The sequence below is a fragment of the Mytilus californianus genome, unplaced genomic scaffold (assembly GCF_021869535.1).
Source record: "Mytilus californianus isolate M0D057914Y unplaced genomic scaffold, xbMytCali1.0.p SCAF_3, whole genome shotgun sequence".
Classification (NCBI taxonomy): Eukaryota; Metazoa; Mollusca; class Bivalvia; order Mytilida; family Mytilidae; genus Mytilus; species Mytilus californianus.
In genome coordinates this window covers 24852793-24869141 of record NW_026262679.1, presented here as the reverse complement: position 1 = coordinate 24869141, position 16349 = coordinate 24852793, and the positions used below count along the sequence as shown (strand labels likewise).

Genomic DNA, 16349 nt, shown 5'->3' with positions numbered 1-16349 from the left:
GTATAACTTTTTAATAGTATTCTTAAAATTATATTGAATAAGTGAAGTACATTGACTGTGATTTTTTATTCAGGTACATATACTTATCAGGAAAATAATAAAGGGTTATTCCCCTTTGATTGGTGTTCGCTATAGGTTTAATAATGTTATACATGTATCTTTAGGAAAGGTTGTTTTATTTTTTACATGTGGGTCTATGTAATAATTGGTGAATTAATTTTTCACTCTTCAATAAAAAAACTAGACACCTAAATGTAGGGTAGCTGGGATACAAAAGTACATCAACCTAGATTTCTTACTTCTGGCGGCAACAAGTCCTATGGCTTTAGGGGATGTACATTTTGTCTATGGAAGTGTAAATAAAGGCAATCACTTTTGGACTGATATTTGGTTGTGGTTTTACCACAGGTTTGTGTATGCTTTTAGTGTTGTTGGGAGTTGAAAAAAACCAGACAAATGAAGGTATTTCATTTAGGGGAAGAAAACCCCAATATTCTGACTCATCAGCCTTGGTAGGTAATCAATCTAAAGAAAAACAAACCTTGAGCAAAAATTCTCAACATGTAACAGAAAGGCAAACCTAAGAAATACCTTTCTAAATGGAATAACCAAGGTTCGAGCCAATCTGCTCCCTATGCAAGAATTGGCCCTCAGGGGAATTGTTAGTTGTTAGTTCTTTTGATGTGATGGAAGACAATAAACCAAGAGATGTAAGGAGAAAGCAATTTTGTTTGTGCATTGAAGATTCTTTACAAGTTCAACCAAATGGCTGTAATCAGATTGAAATTATCAGATAAAAAGTAAACAAAGTTACGAATATATAAATCACTGTTAAAACATTATGAACCCATACACAATTTTCCTTCCTAAATGAAATAAGCACTCCTTAAGTGACCACACTTTGTGCAGTTCTTCATGTTAAAGTTGCAACAACAGCTGATGATCATTTTTGTTATATTACCGGTACACCTCTACTCTAGCATTGGGAGCTAATATTGTATTCACTTTGTCCGTCCTTCCAAATAATATTTTGTCACACTTCTCTTTAGACTTAGGAACTGATTGAACTCCATATTTGATCAACAGCTTGACAGTGACGAGTTGTAATGGTCTGTAATGTTGCAACTTAGATTATAAGTGTTTTAACATAGTGAAAAATATTTGCAAACATGCATCAGCAAGAAGTATGAGCCTGAAAGATCTGAGAAGTACTTATACTTCTTGTTGATGTTCAAATACTTTGAATTTTTCAATATGTTAAATGAAATTTAAATCTTTGATCACACATTTCTACAGTACATGCACTACTAAACAGAATGATTTTGTATTTGGTCAACAGCTTGACCGTGATGAACAGTTAGTGTGAACGTTTTTTGGAGAGGTCAGACACCTGCTTCCTGTTTTCTTATTTTTGAATTAAGTGATGGGGTATGCTTAGCATTACAACAGATGCCTTCATGTTTCATGACTAAAAAACACTTAATGGAAGACAAAATTAGTATTCTGTAAATCAGGTTTTATCAAGTATTATGGACAATCAACAGTATAAGCCCTCTCATATCTGCTGTTCTCACACTGGCACAACAATATAAGCCCTCTCATATCTGCTGTTCTCACACAGGCACAACAATATAAGCCCTCTCACATCTGCTGTTCTCACACAGGCACAATAGTATAAGCCCTCTCATATCTGCTGTTCTCACACAGGCACAACAGTATAAGCCCTCTCACATCTGCTGTTCTCACACAGGCACAACAGTATAAGCCCTCTCACATCTGCTGTTCTTACACAGACACAACAGTATAAGCCCTCTCACATCTGCTGTTCTCACACAGGCACAACAGTATAAGCCCTCTCACATCTGCTGTTCTCACACAGGCACAACAGTATAAGCCCTCTCATATCTGCTGTTCTCACACAGGCACAACAGTATAAGCCCTCTCACATCTGCTGTTCTCATACAGGCACAACAGTATAAGCCCTCTCATATCTGCTGTTCTCACACAGGCACAACAGTATAAGCCCTCTCATATCTGCTGTTCTCACACAGGCACAACAGTATAAGCCCTCTCATATCTGCTGTTCTCACACAGGCACAACAGTCTCCTGGTATATATATATAGGTATATTTTTTAGAGACAAATGCCTGTGCGATTTTAGGAGTATTTAACGCAATTGATTTAAAAGGTTTACATTAGCAATTCCTCAGAGGAGTGAAAACTAGACTATATCCAATTATTTTTGGGGAGTTATGCCCCTTTGAAATGTGTATAATATTACAATTAATAATGTAAGCCCTCCCTTCAATAAAACTTCCCATTGGGTTTTTAATTGAACATATGTCAACAGTTTACATCAGCATGATGAATAAGAAAATCTGTGTAGATCAATTATTTTTATTGGAGTAATGCCCCTTGGAAATAAAAATTATATGGAAAATTGCAGTATATAATGAGGGACATTGGCTACCAGATGGCAATCTTCTTGAAATACTACTAGTTCACTAAATGAAATTTAAGTACTATCCATATCTTTAAAAAGTCTGTGCAACAAAGGTTTCAATAGAATTATAATACTTATACATTTTATTTACTTTCCTGTTATGGATGATTAATACTTTTTTTTTTAAAAGGAAGCTTTTGACTAAGATATATATCATAGATATTGTTTGTCATGAAAAATTTTCCTGTTTTATGGATTTCATGATAAAAATCTTAGTTTTAGACTGAAAAATATTTATTTCTGGTCATGAAATTTTGCCAGTTTCCGTATACAAGCATTGTTATGTTTAAGATAAAGGTGCATAATTGACAAAGGAGTAAGCCCACGAAGGCCTTAATTTGGTCCTAAAATGGAAGTTTGTAATATGGTAGGTAAAACCTATATTTAAGATTTTAAATATACACTAGACCCTTTTTCTGTCTGATGTTAATTTTAATCATATTGCCAGCTTCAAATATATGATGTTTAACAAGTTTTTAGCCAGATTCCCTATTTTTATGCATTTTTGAGGTCTATTTTCTTCTGTTAAATCATTGTCCACACCCTTCAACTGAAATAAATATTTTATAGAAAGATGAATATGGATCAGATACACATCCTACCAAAACTTTTTATTATGAAATGTTTCCTATAATTGAAGTTAAATTTCACAGAATTAAAGGACCAATATTGACCCTTTGTGAACATAAATTCTTTTCAGGTTTCCCATTTTTATACTACATTTTTTGCGGTCGTATATATTGTTATCACGTCGTCGTCGTCTTCCGAAGACATTTGGTTTCCGGACAATAACTTTAGTATTAGTAAATAAAAATCTCTGAAATTTAAACATAAGGTTTATAACCACAAAAGGAAGGTTGGGATTGATTTTGGGGGGTTATGGTCCCAACAGTTTAGGAATTAGGGGCCCAAATAAGCATTATTGTTGAGCCTGCGACTTTTGTCGCAGAAAGCTCGACATAGGGATAGTGATCCGGCGGCGGTGGCGGCGTTAGCTAACTTCTTAAAAGCTTTATATTTTAGAAGGTGGAAGATCTGGATGCTTCATACTTTGTATATGGATGCCTCATGTTACGAAGTTTCCGTCAGTCACATGTCCAATGTCCTTGACCTCATTTTCATGGTTCAGTGACTACTTAAAAAAAAGTTAAGATTTTTTGTAATGTTAAATTCTCTCTTGTTATAAGTAATAGGATAAGTATATTTGGTATGTGCGTACCTTGCAAGGTCCTCATGCCTGTCAGACAGTTTTCACTTGACCTCGACCTCATTTCATGGATCAGTGAACAAGGTTAAGTTTTGGTGGTCAAGTCCATATCTCAGATACTAAAAGCAATAGGTCTAGTATATTCGGTGTATGGAAGGACTGTAAGGTGTACATGTCCAACTGGCAGGGTCTTCGGACCTTGACCTCATTTTCATGGTTCAGTGGTTATAGTTAAGTTTTTGTGTTTTGGTCTGTTTTTCTTATACTGTATGCAATAGGTCTACTATATTTGGTGTATGGAATGATTGTAAGGTGTACATGTCTAGCTGGCAGGTGTCATCTGACTTTGACCTCATTTTCAAGGTTCAGTGGTCAAAGTTAAGTTTTTGAGTTTTGGTCTTTTTTTCTAATACTATATGCAATAGTTCATCTATATTTGGTGTATGGAAATATTTTATGATCTATATGTCAGTCACTCAGGTTTTATTTGACCTTGACCTCATTTTCAAGGTTCATTGCTCAGTGTTAAGTTTTTGTGTTTTGTTCTGTTTTTCTTAAACTATAAGCAATAGGTCAACTATATGTGTTGTATGGAAGAATTGTTAGCTGTACATGCCTGCCTAGCATGGTTCATCTGACCTTGACCTCATTTTCATGGTTCATTGGTCAATGTTTAGTTTACTTGGTTAATTTTAAGTTTATGTGACAGTTGTAATAAAGCTTTATATTTAGGACTATCAACATAATATCAATGATTAGTAAAGAAGGCGAGACATTTCAGTGTGTGCACTCTTGTTCTAGTTTCATGACAATAACTTGTGGACCAGTGTATGGATCTCTCTGAAATTATACCACAAGTTTCCATACCACAAAGGGATGGTTAGGATTGGCTTTGGGGGGGTTATGGCTCAAACCGTTTAGGAATTAGGAGCAAAAAAGTGAGGAAAAAACAAGGGTGTCCTGGTTAATGGACAATTACTTAAGGTAGATTCATGGTATACCGCCATCTTGGATTGTACAATCTCAGTACAAAATTGGTCTAGTTATTTGCCCAAATCTGCAAATTTGGAGACAGATTTGCAATTTAATGGTGAGATTGTTTATCTATATAAAGAAAACTTAGTGATTTATTGCATTATTCAAAATATTTAAATAAATATCAAATTTTGTGTTTTTAGAATCATTTTTTTCAAATAAGCCATTTAAGGGGAGATAACTCTTTTAGTAAAAAATATATACTGGACTGATAGGAAAATTTTGTAATTTTACTTGTAGCAAGAAAACAAGTTCGGTGACACCATTTTTTCTTTTCATTTTTTTAAAACATATTAAAAAAGCATAGTAAAATCTTCCTTTTGGCAAAGTATAAGAAAATTCTATCTTAAAAAGTATATACTTATGATCTACCTTAAGTACAAATTACAGTGTAAGGGAGGTAATTCAAACACAACTTTGAATTACCTCCCTTACATTGCTTTTAAATGATGTATAAAGAATTTTTGTATTGTCTTGAGGTGATTAGCTGTCAATTCATTTTTCTCCTCAAGATTTCAGAAATCAAAAAGAAAATCCTTCAATTTTTATTTTTTTTTGAAAAAAAGGGGGGGGGGGGAGGTCAATTCGCAACAGCATAGTGTATTGCACAAAAGCAAAAAATTGAATATAAATTCAAATCATATATAACCAATTCTAAGTTCTTTGACTACAGTTATTCTGTGTCAGAAACCTATTATGTGTCAAATATTGAATTACAATCCAAATTCAGACCTGTATCAAGCGCGAATATTGTGTCCATTTTTGCCCCAACTGTTCAGGGTTGGACCTCTGCGGTCGTATTCAGCTGTGCTTGGTGAAGCAATTTATTGGGAGATATTGTGAAAAAGGGTTGAATAAACAAAAAATCATTTACGTATGTTACAGCATCTGCTTTGATGGTAACATTAAAGTCCTGTCGCAAATTATTCATGCACATTCAGAACACGAACGTTTTAAAACTAAATCTTACATCATTGATAGATACTAAATGAGTTGGTCTGGCTGAGAGCTGAGGGCATGATGGAGAGGGGCAGAAAATTTGCCTTGCAACAGGCCACCTACAGTCACCCCTCAAATAGTTGTTGCAAGGGTACTTTAATGTACATAGAGCTTGACTCTCTCTAGCTCACTGCATTGGATTTAACATCCCTATTCTGACTGGGCATGGCTGTGTATTTAGATATCCTGCTTAACCATTTGAGATACAAATGATCAATATATTTGGCATGTAATTCACAATTTGAGTTAAAGAATTTTGCTATTTGCACTAAGACCAGACTCAATAATGGGTGTAAATGCATTTTGAGTTATCAAGTAACTAGTAAAATATTGTAAAAGATTTTTGTTTGAAACTGATTTCTCGAACTTGAGGTGTGCACGATACCTTTAGCTCAGTTAATTAAATGATAAGTTGAAAACACAATAAATGGTCAAATGAATAGATTAATCCTTAGCTAGATGAAGAGTTGATTGATTGTTGGTTGTCAAATGTATAGATGCAAATAATATATATACAATATTATACATAAAAGTTAAAATTTCCCCTGTTTACATTATTGTAATTAAAATTAGAATAACCAGTCTTGCATTACTGTACTGAGCAGTTCAATGAAACATATCAATTAAGCTTAATATACAAACCAAGAAACCCGTTAACACTGCACCGGTTAGGCCAACCTTAAAAATATGTTTGTTTGCAGTTTTCCGACTGTACCTTCAGACAGAAGGGTCGGTAGGTAGGAAAAATATTTTATTTTATCAGCCATAATGAAGTTTATACAAGCAGTTACACAAACCAAGTTTCTTGTGAAGAAATATTTTTTTTAAACAACAAACACTGAAAACCAACATGAAATGAACAGGCATTTTCATATAAAAACTTTTCAACCAAAATTGAAACTATAACCATGATAACATGGTATGATTATCCAATTTATGACATTATTAAATACTAGTACTCATGGTACTGGAACACTTATAAGATCTTATAAACAAGGAATGACTAGAATTGTTTTAAAGAAATTGTTCACTGACATATGCTTCTTTACTAGAAAGTTTTCATGAGTAGAGTATTTTCATTAGGAAAATGTAGATATCAAAGATTCATAAGACAATGTAAGAGTGTTATCAATAAAAAAAATTAACCATTGAATCTTTCTCAATTAAAAAAAAAGGAAACTTGAAAAAATATATTTGACATCTGACTGTTTTCATAAATCTAACAATATTTAATTATATGCAATAAGGTTATATTTTGAAAGATATGTTGGTGTGATCAGGCTTTAATTAAAACCAAAAAAATCTTAGACTTCAGGGTGAAATCAATAGCACCCCTTTAAAAGTAAATGGTCTGTGCTGAAATGTTTTGACTGCATAAAAAATTGGCAGCATAGCTCCTAAGGACATGTTTTAATTCAATTCACACAAGCCACACTGATTGGGTATATTTAATATTGTAAGAGGGAGAAGAATTGCAATGAGTGGGGTAGCTCCCCTTATCCTAGAGGAGCATACTCATTGCAATAGAAGATAGATTTAACATAGAGAAAGTATATTTATTTTTACAAGCCAACCTTTCATTTTCTTTACATCTTTGTGTAGTTTCTGTGGCTTCTTATAGATTTGGCATTGTCTATCGATTATAAATTTCAAATGCGCCCTTCCTGGTGTGTTTACAGGTATCCATGAAGTCATGGAGAAGTGGTTTCATCCTTGTTGTCTTCACAACGTTTTATAGAAACTATGGCATACTTCAGGCTGCTGTCAAATTGTTTAACGGTTAACCAATGATATTGGTTCCATAAAGTCAGGCTCAAGAGATTCTGTACCCGATCTGTTTGAGATGGAAACGGTTATCGTGTTGATTTTATGAATATCCGCTGCATCATGCGTTCTCAAATCGTCAATGATATCTGTCTGAATCTGTATAAACAGTTTACTATTAAACTTTTTTGGTTGTTATTTGTTTTAAAATTGACAGAAAACGACAGCGCAAAGTACTCATTCATGTCTTCATCGATGCCTGTAAATAATCTCCATGTGCTTTATTATTAAACGGTCCCATGTACGCTTGACAAGAAGGTAAGAAAAACCGAACTTGAAACGTGTAATCGGCCCAGACTTTAAATCAATTCCGGAAACAACCAGAAGTTCAGGAATGCGTCAATAGAAAAATAAAACTAATTTCTTCAAATTAAAAGCAATAAAATTTTCACAGTCGGGGAGATTTTCGAGGGTCGGTCGGTAAACTGCAAACAAACAATATTTTAATTTAAGCCTTATCACAACATATACGGAAACATTTGTACCACACCATGTTAGATTTAAACAGACATACCTGTTAACATCTCTGTTAAAGTTATATTAATTAACAGGTCTGCTAGTTAATGGATGCTTTGTGAATAACCTCCCAAATTTTATAACATTGAGTTATCTCAAATTAAATTAAAAAAATCAAAGAAAAATAACATTTCAGATATGCCAGATAGTCATTTCCAATTCAACAATGCTTTATAAATTTTATGTACCCACAGAGCATGGAACTGTTTGTTAACAGTTACATATAAGACAACTCCTTAAAATAGAATGAATTGTTATTTACTGTTGAACTTCAAAATAAAGTAATTTATTAGCAATTTTTTGGTCTGCATGACTTTTGTCCGCATGAAACTTTTCATCAATGACTGTATACTCTGCACACCAATGCAAACAAGTTCTTGTCAAAATTGATAAGGTTTGGAGCTTGCTTGATTCTTGGTTGTTCAGGTTGAATTGAGAGGTTTGAGTTGGTTTCAGTGGTTGGGAACTTATCTAATTTTAGTTAAAGCCAATCTAAGGGTTAACACATTTTTTTTTTTATCTTATTCAAAAAATGATGATGAGTTATTTTTAGAACCTGTAGAATTCTGTGCAGATCACTGTTAATCTGCAATGTCATAACATATACTTAGTCGTTAGGATGTTTTTTCATTTCATAAACCAACATAATTATACACAACAATAAATCTCCAATCTATCCCATGTGGTCTTTATACTCAAAACTTTAAATACTTAAAAACATTTATTTAAAAATACCTGTCATGTTTGGAAAGCATTTACTAAAACATTTAAATTCTCTCAGAGATATTAAGAACTATGGTGTTTTATAGTAATTGATCCAGTATATTGTTCCCTAGCCTTGGGACAGGTTTTTGCCATAATCGTTATACAACGAATGGTGTAATGTCTGACGTTGGATCCTTAGAATAAATTGGACACAGAATTATATCTCCAAAATCGTTAAAAGCCAACTTTTTAAATACCTGTATACTGTCTCTTATTTGAGTTACACCTTCAAAGATATAACTTTAAATACAGTCACACATTCGACAGGCTAATTTTGTGAGATATGACGGGCCTAATGTTTATTTAAGGAATATCATTTGAACATTGTTGAGTATGTGTGACTATGTTTTGGAATAATATGCTGTATCTATGACTTGGGACAATACATTTAGTTGGTGTAATCTGTGGTTGTACAACTGATAGATTTTTCATTGATGTGAAACAGTTATAGTATAAAAAGTTGTCACTTTTTAATGTCCATAAGGAAATTGGCGGTGTCACTGGACATGTAAATATTTTGCTTGGAGCTAACATTAAGTTTAATATGCAATTACAAATGGGAAGTATTGAACTACACACAAAAATGTTCAGTATACATTGTGTGGGATCACTGTAATTAATGAAGAAAACATTGTAAAACATAAACATCTTATCAGACATTGACACATTATTTACACCATATTCTTCTAGGGAAGTATTTGGTAGGTGTATTAAAATGGACAGCAGTAGTTACTAACCCAGAAAGAATTGCATGCAATTATTGTGTATGGTGATTGAGAAACTACATTCGTTATTTTCGTGTTATTGTATTTTAGCTGGATTTATTTGAGTGTTTGGAATAGATTAAAAAGAAAGTATGAATTTCTCATTGAAAGACAGGACAAAATCAAATCCTATGAGTTTTAGCTTGAAAAATTTATATTTTCGTCCTTTAACCCCTGATGTTGGTGGTGCTTCTAGTTGGAGGCCAAGGAGGAAACAAGAATCTAGAAAAATGACTTTAACATTCTCTTACAAAGATTTTAATGAATATATGAAGGTAAGATAGGGAGATATGTTGTATTAGATTCAAATTAAGTGTTACTGTTTTTTGTTATCACACTTTTTGTTAACAAAATGTCTTTTGTGTTACACAAAATATGGCTATAACCCTTTCTGTGAAAGCAGAAATTGTTAGTGTTGGTTTTTCATGAGAACACGCAAACTGGAATTTAACAGAGAATTGTGGTCGAGTTTATGTTTGTTATTATCATTAAAAAGTATATACCCTTTGTTGAAAACTATTTAAGGTATAGATGAGTAATTAATTCTTACTTTAACACTTTATTCATCCTTCAGTCCACTTTGTTTCATGTGCTCAGGTCATTAATTAGGACCTTGTATCAAAGTAATAACTCTGTCTTCAGTTTGTTCTATATAATATTTGTCAAATCGTAATAAAGTATCATTTTCAGTAACTATAGAACTACAACTATAGTATATGCTGTTGGTCCCTTGATTGTTTAAAATTCAAAAGTCAAAGTTGGAAGAGTATATAAAGATACAGATTAGTTGAATTTCAATCTTGAAGACTGATGTGTTTAGATAGGGGAAGAAAAACAATACCATGGCCAAAATAAAAACAACAAAAGCAAACACTACACAGAAAACTAAAGATTGAGCAATATGAACACCACTTTAAACTGAGGGTGAAATCATGTGCTCTGGAAGGGTAAGCAGTTCTGGCTCCACTATTGGTATCTACTTGTTACTCAAGTAGAAATCTGACAAGTCTCATTTTGTAATGGCATGATCAAGGAAAAGAGGAAGGAATTGTGGTTAATAGTAAAACATATTTGTGAATATCAGTGACATAATATTAAAGAATCCATATCTGTTAGCCAAATCATGACAGCGTCATTAAAAACTTTCAAAGGCTTGGTAAGTTGGTATATAGCTTATTTGTAAATACAATGTAGCGAAATAAATCATAATGGAATACATAAGTTACATAACATTGGAATATTGTATTGACTGGGAGATATATACTCCACAGCAAGTGCTACTTCAGTGTTGCTACTATAGGGTTAGGTTATTAAACAAACTTAATCCTAATTTTCTGCATTTTAAGTGGGTAATTGCATAAGCATCATTTATGTATGGAGTTTTATAGTGGGGAGTTACAAATTAACTTGAATTTTATTTCAAAAGGAGATGGCAATGAGGTACCTGAGCCTAACATAAATTCAGTTAAGAAACTTTAAGAAAACTGGATATAAATACAGAAACTCTAGTTGGATTGTCAAATATTGAAGTTTCATTGGCAAATTGGTCTTCCAATAAAATTGTTTTGAAACCATGAACAACATGACAATAAACTGTAGGTTTTTGTTTTTGATGATATACTCATTGTTCAGAGTTAGCTCTTCAATTGCTAATGTCTTTTTTTTGATGGGCACATTTCAAGAAAGACCAATGAATTTTATGCATATGATGATGGAGTGTTATGTTCATTTTTTGAAAAGAAGTTAAAATACTGTGAATAACTGTCACTTATTTAAGAGGGAACAAGCATGCACAAGGTCTAACTGAATGGTTAAGTAACTCAAACCTGACATAAGATTGAGTGAAAAGTAACAAATATATCAAGCAAAAAACATGTTTAAAGTTAAATGAAAGGTTGTTAGGAAATTTAAATTAAAACTATAAAATCTAATGTATTGAAATTTGACACAGCTGTATAAAAAGTTAAGTAATGGTGAATATCTATGTCATTCTCATATTCAATTTGATGCAAGTCATGCACTTTAGCTAAAATGGCAATTGATATGTTTTTTGTTTTTGTTTTATCTTACAGTTGAGGGATTTCCTTATATCTCTAATATTTCCCACTTTATGTTTGTTTCCTGTTTAATCTCTACAATTATGGTAATCAATACCTTCAGAAATGCCAGACAAATATGTGAATTTACTTGATGGTTGTAGCCTATTACTAAGCATATAAAGAAGTTTGTGAACTTAATCCCAAAGTATATAATCATTTTATCATTTCTTAACAATTTACAGGTATTTAGAAATTAATAAGAAAATCTGGTTTTTTTTTCAGAGGGAAAAGAATCGGACCTCAGATGATATACAAGATAATTGGGCAAAGCCACAGACTCGAACTAGAAAGTTGTCCCGTCTACAGCATCCCCTTAGTCATTCACATGAGGTAATATATGGGGAAAATACAAATACCCGTCTACAGCATCCCTTTAGTCACTCACATGAGGTAATACATGAAAAAACAACATATATAACAAACCATTAAAGGAGTTATCCCGTCTACAGCATCCCTTTAGTCACTCACATGAGGTAATACATGGGAAAACATATATAACAAAGCATATTGGCAGTTAGCTTGCATTTAGGGTTACGACTGCGACCCCAGCACCACTCAGAAGCAGGGGCATGTATCTGTTAACATCATTTAGTCCTTCTACAATTCCATCCTTTTGAAATCCAACAGTTTGCATTTTTTTTTATTAAGCTTATTCTTAGTTTATTACTTTAATGGTTAACAACAGATGGAGTTGATTATTTTCTGAGGACCTACTTTTCATAAAATTACTTTCATTGAAAGTGCAAAGGGGACTGCTGCATGTCATCCCATCTTGTCTATATTTAATTTGCCTTATCAGTATTGGTTGGCAAGACTCTTTTTATAATAGAAAAAGCAATTTTGCATATTTTCTGCAACTGACCACATTATTCCAATTCATTTTGATAATTTGCTTGAAGAAGATAGGAAGTTCACTTTAAGGGTTGTTTTTTTTTATGAATATTTAATGATTCATGGTGAAGCTTTTTACTACTTTCATGTTTGTAAAACTCAAATTCTGTGAATTCATTTTTATTGTCTTGCCTGCGACGATTGTCGCAGTAAATCATCGCAGTATGTGAGACATAGGTATTACTATCCGGTGGAGGCGGCGTAAACTATTTGTATAAAGCTTTATATTTCAGAAGGTAGAAGACCTGGATGCTTCATATCTTGTATGCAGACACCTTATGTTACGAAGTTTCCGTCAATCCTTGACCTCATTTTCATGGTTCAGCAACTGCTGGAAAAAAAAAATTGAGTTTTTTTGTCATGTGAATTTCTCACTTATTGTGAGTAATAGGATAACTATATTTGGTATACGGGTTCCTTGCAACTTCTACATGTCCGCCAGACAGAGTTCACCTGACCTCAACCTTATTTCATGGATCAGTGGTAAAGGTTAAAGTTACGTGATTAGGTCTGTTTCTCAAATACTATAAGCAGTAGATCAACTATATTTGGTGTATGGAATGATTGTAATGGGTGCATGTCAGTCTTGCAGGTTTCATCTGACCTTGACCTCATTTTCATGGTTCATTGGTCAATGTTATTTTTTTGTGTTTTGGTCTGTTTTTCAAGTACTATTAGCAATAGGTCAACTACATTTGGTGTATGGAATGATTGTAAGGTGTACATGTCTATCTGGCAGGTATCATCTTGACCTTGATTTCATTTTTATGGTTCAATGGTCAATGTTAAGTTTTTGTGTTTTGGTCTGTTTTTCAATTAGCATACACAAAAGGTCAACTATATTTGGTGTATAAAAAAATTGTAAGGGGTATATGTCTGTCTGACATGATTAATCTGACCTTGACCTCATTGTCATAGATCTTTAAAAATATAAAGTTTCTGTAATGCTTTTAGTAAAACCTTTTAACTCCCAGACTTTCAACATAAAATCAATGGTCAGTACTTTAAGCAGGCGAGACATTTCAGCATATGAACTCTTTTTTATCCTTATTCAAGCTTTACAGGAATTTCATTGGAAAAGTTTGAAATCAATATGAAATTATGTATCTATGTAGACAAAAGCTGGTTTTACATGTGTAGCCAGATTTAATTGCTTTGATAAACTTTGAAAAAAAAATGAATGGAAGATTGATCTTTATACAGAGCTTGGTTCCCATACTTAAATTTTAGTTAAGTGTAGAAGGAAAGGGAAAGGCTTCATGGAAAGAAAAAACGGATATTTAACCACTTTCTAACACTTGAATTCTTTCTATACTTAGTACATTAAAAAAAATGTATGCTATTTTATTGGCTTCCTAAAGCAAGTACAAGTTCAAGTTGTATAGAATATTATTATTGCATGTGAAATTTTTCGTATATGAAAATCATATTTCTCCATTTTATGAGTTTCTCTTTAAAAGATAAAAGATATTTTATATAACAAAATATGATGCGCCCCATAGATTATTTTGACAAACCTTAATAAAACAGTATTTTGAAAACTTTTGTCCTAGCTTTTAAATAAAATGGTTCATAAAGCTACATTATCAAATTTGTATGTAAAGAATACTAAATGAAGTAAAAATTTGATATACAGATATATTGAGGCAAAATAGGGTGTACTGTCATCTATAATAATAATAATAAGATAGTTTAGCTTTGATCGCTAATAACTTAAATGCATTTGGCTCTTTTTTATGCACAAAATATTTTACTTGGGCGCTACTGCGGATACTCATAACTTTTAGATCACAAAAAAAATCAGTTTCAAAAGACTACTTTATTATTATAACAATTTCATGAACAGTTGTATATTATTAATATTCTAATATGCACAATTTGTAAATGTACATGAATGACTTTATCAATTTACTCTTAACATTTTTTTTATATTAAGAACTGATGTTCCATTACATGATATGTTTTAAGATGTTATAAAGAAATTAATGGTTACAAATGAAGGGTTATAGATCAAATGTAGCTATGTTTTGAAACAGTTTATGTCCCTTTTTTCAAGCATTTCAATCATTATCTGTTATCAGTTAAAGAAGTTGTAATTTGTCAAACTTCATATTGAAGATTGAGTGTTGCCTGAAAATGATAAATAAGTTTGATTGCTTATATAAAAAAATTTCCATATTATGACAATTGCATTGGTATTTTATACATTGTATTTTAAGTTTGATATGATAGAAATTTGTGACTGTGTCTTGAATGTTTCAAAAATTTGGACTATGATATGTCAATTATTAACCAAGTATTGTTTTGTGGTAGTATCTATAAACTAAAACAGAATATGATCATTATAAATATTACTAATTCCCAGCAAAGTTGTTTGACATTACGTCAAGTTTTATAATCCTTCACAATTTAACTTCAGACAATATTAAATATGATTATATGTATTTTTATTTATGTCAAGTCACTTTTCAAAGTAAAACATGCCAAAAAAGGGATTCTTAGTCTACAAGTGGTTAGTAAATCTACTTTAACCTTTTGATTATAATCCCTAGGTGAACCACATATGGTCTCTGCTGGACTCTCTATCTTATTTCATTCTAATGGTAAAGACCTTTTGAATTGTTTACTGAGATAGTAACAAAATTTTCTTTTTAAATAGAAATTATCACAAGGCCATATCTACACAGGGAAAATTATCCATGTAAACTGATATTAGAAATATGTTGCAAATTTCTTGACTTCACGACACTATGTGATTTAAATTATAAAGAGTATTTGACTATTTAAAAGAGCATTTATTTACATATGAGTTCAAAATCTTAAGGAGCTCAGGTCCACTTTCAGAATTGTAACAAGTTGTTTTTGTAGATGTAGATAACTAAAATTATATTTTAGTAAAACTGTTTGGTAACTGTAGAATGGAGAGTTTTTGAGTTTCTTGCAAAATCGTGCAAAATGAAAGTATGGATTATTTAAAATTGTATTGGAAGCTCTTATAATCTGATATGGAACGTTCTCTGAAATGATAGGCTTTAGATTATAACAGTTTTATCTCTCTGTCAATATTAGTTTGAAGTATTTAATAAGAAATTCTTCACTTCCTGCTCAATGGAGCCTAGGTTACCAAAATAATAGCCGGCAACTCATTGACAGTTATAGTTTGGCCAAACCTTCTAATAAGTAATATTTTGTAGCTTTTAGACACCTAATTAAAAAAAATGACAATAAAAAGGGTTATCTGACATGAAATCTTTATTTCAGTACATATATTTATATTCATTGAAATAAAACAGTAAAAAAATGTGTATAAAATTTTATCATTTTAAAATTTGGTGAAAATGAGACTTAAGTATTTAATAGATTAGCAAGTGATTGACAAGGGTTCTTACTAATGTCAAAAAAATAAAACCTAAAGTACTTTAAGAAGTTTCTTATCAGAGTTCAAGTTATATGTTTAAGTGCAAAAAATAAGAAAAGTCAAGTACAAACCCTGTACTTCTCAGGCTAACAAAGCTCTCATGCTGAAATGGCATGGTAAAAATCGTGAAAAAAATCTTCATAAATAGGTCAAGTTAGATATCCTAGTACACCAATTAGGACTATAGACTTTGTGGTATGGCTATATCTTGAATGATAAGGTTTTTTATACACTGAGGCATAGATGCCCTTAAGAAAGCCAGATTTGGCACAAATGTTATTAAAATTGTGTTTTTCAATGCTCTTTAACATCTTCCACAAGAGTATGG

General features: G+C 32.0%; 1 protein-coding gene across 3 annotated transcripts in view; it reads left to right on the top strand.

The window, feature by feature from the left end:
• The window catches only part of LOC127734183 (regulator of G-protein signaling 12-like), a 66099-nt gene that overhangs the window by 36068 nt on the left and 13682 nt on the right, over positions 1-16349 (top strand). For all 3 annotated transcript variants that reach the window (XM_052243911.1, XM_052243912.1, XM_052243913.1), the window contains exon 3: positions 11935-12042. In XM_052243911.1, the coding sequence (XP_052099871.1) occupies positions 11935-12042 (108 nt within the window). The remainder of the gene's footprint in view (positions 1-11934; positions 12043-16349) is intronic.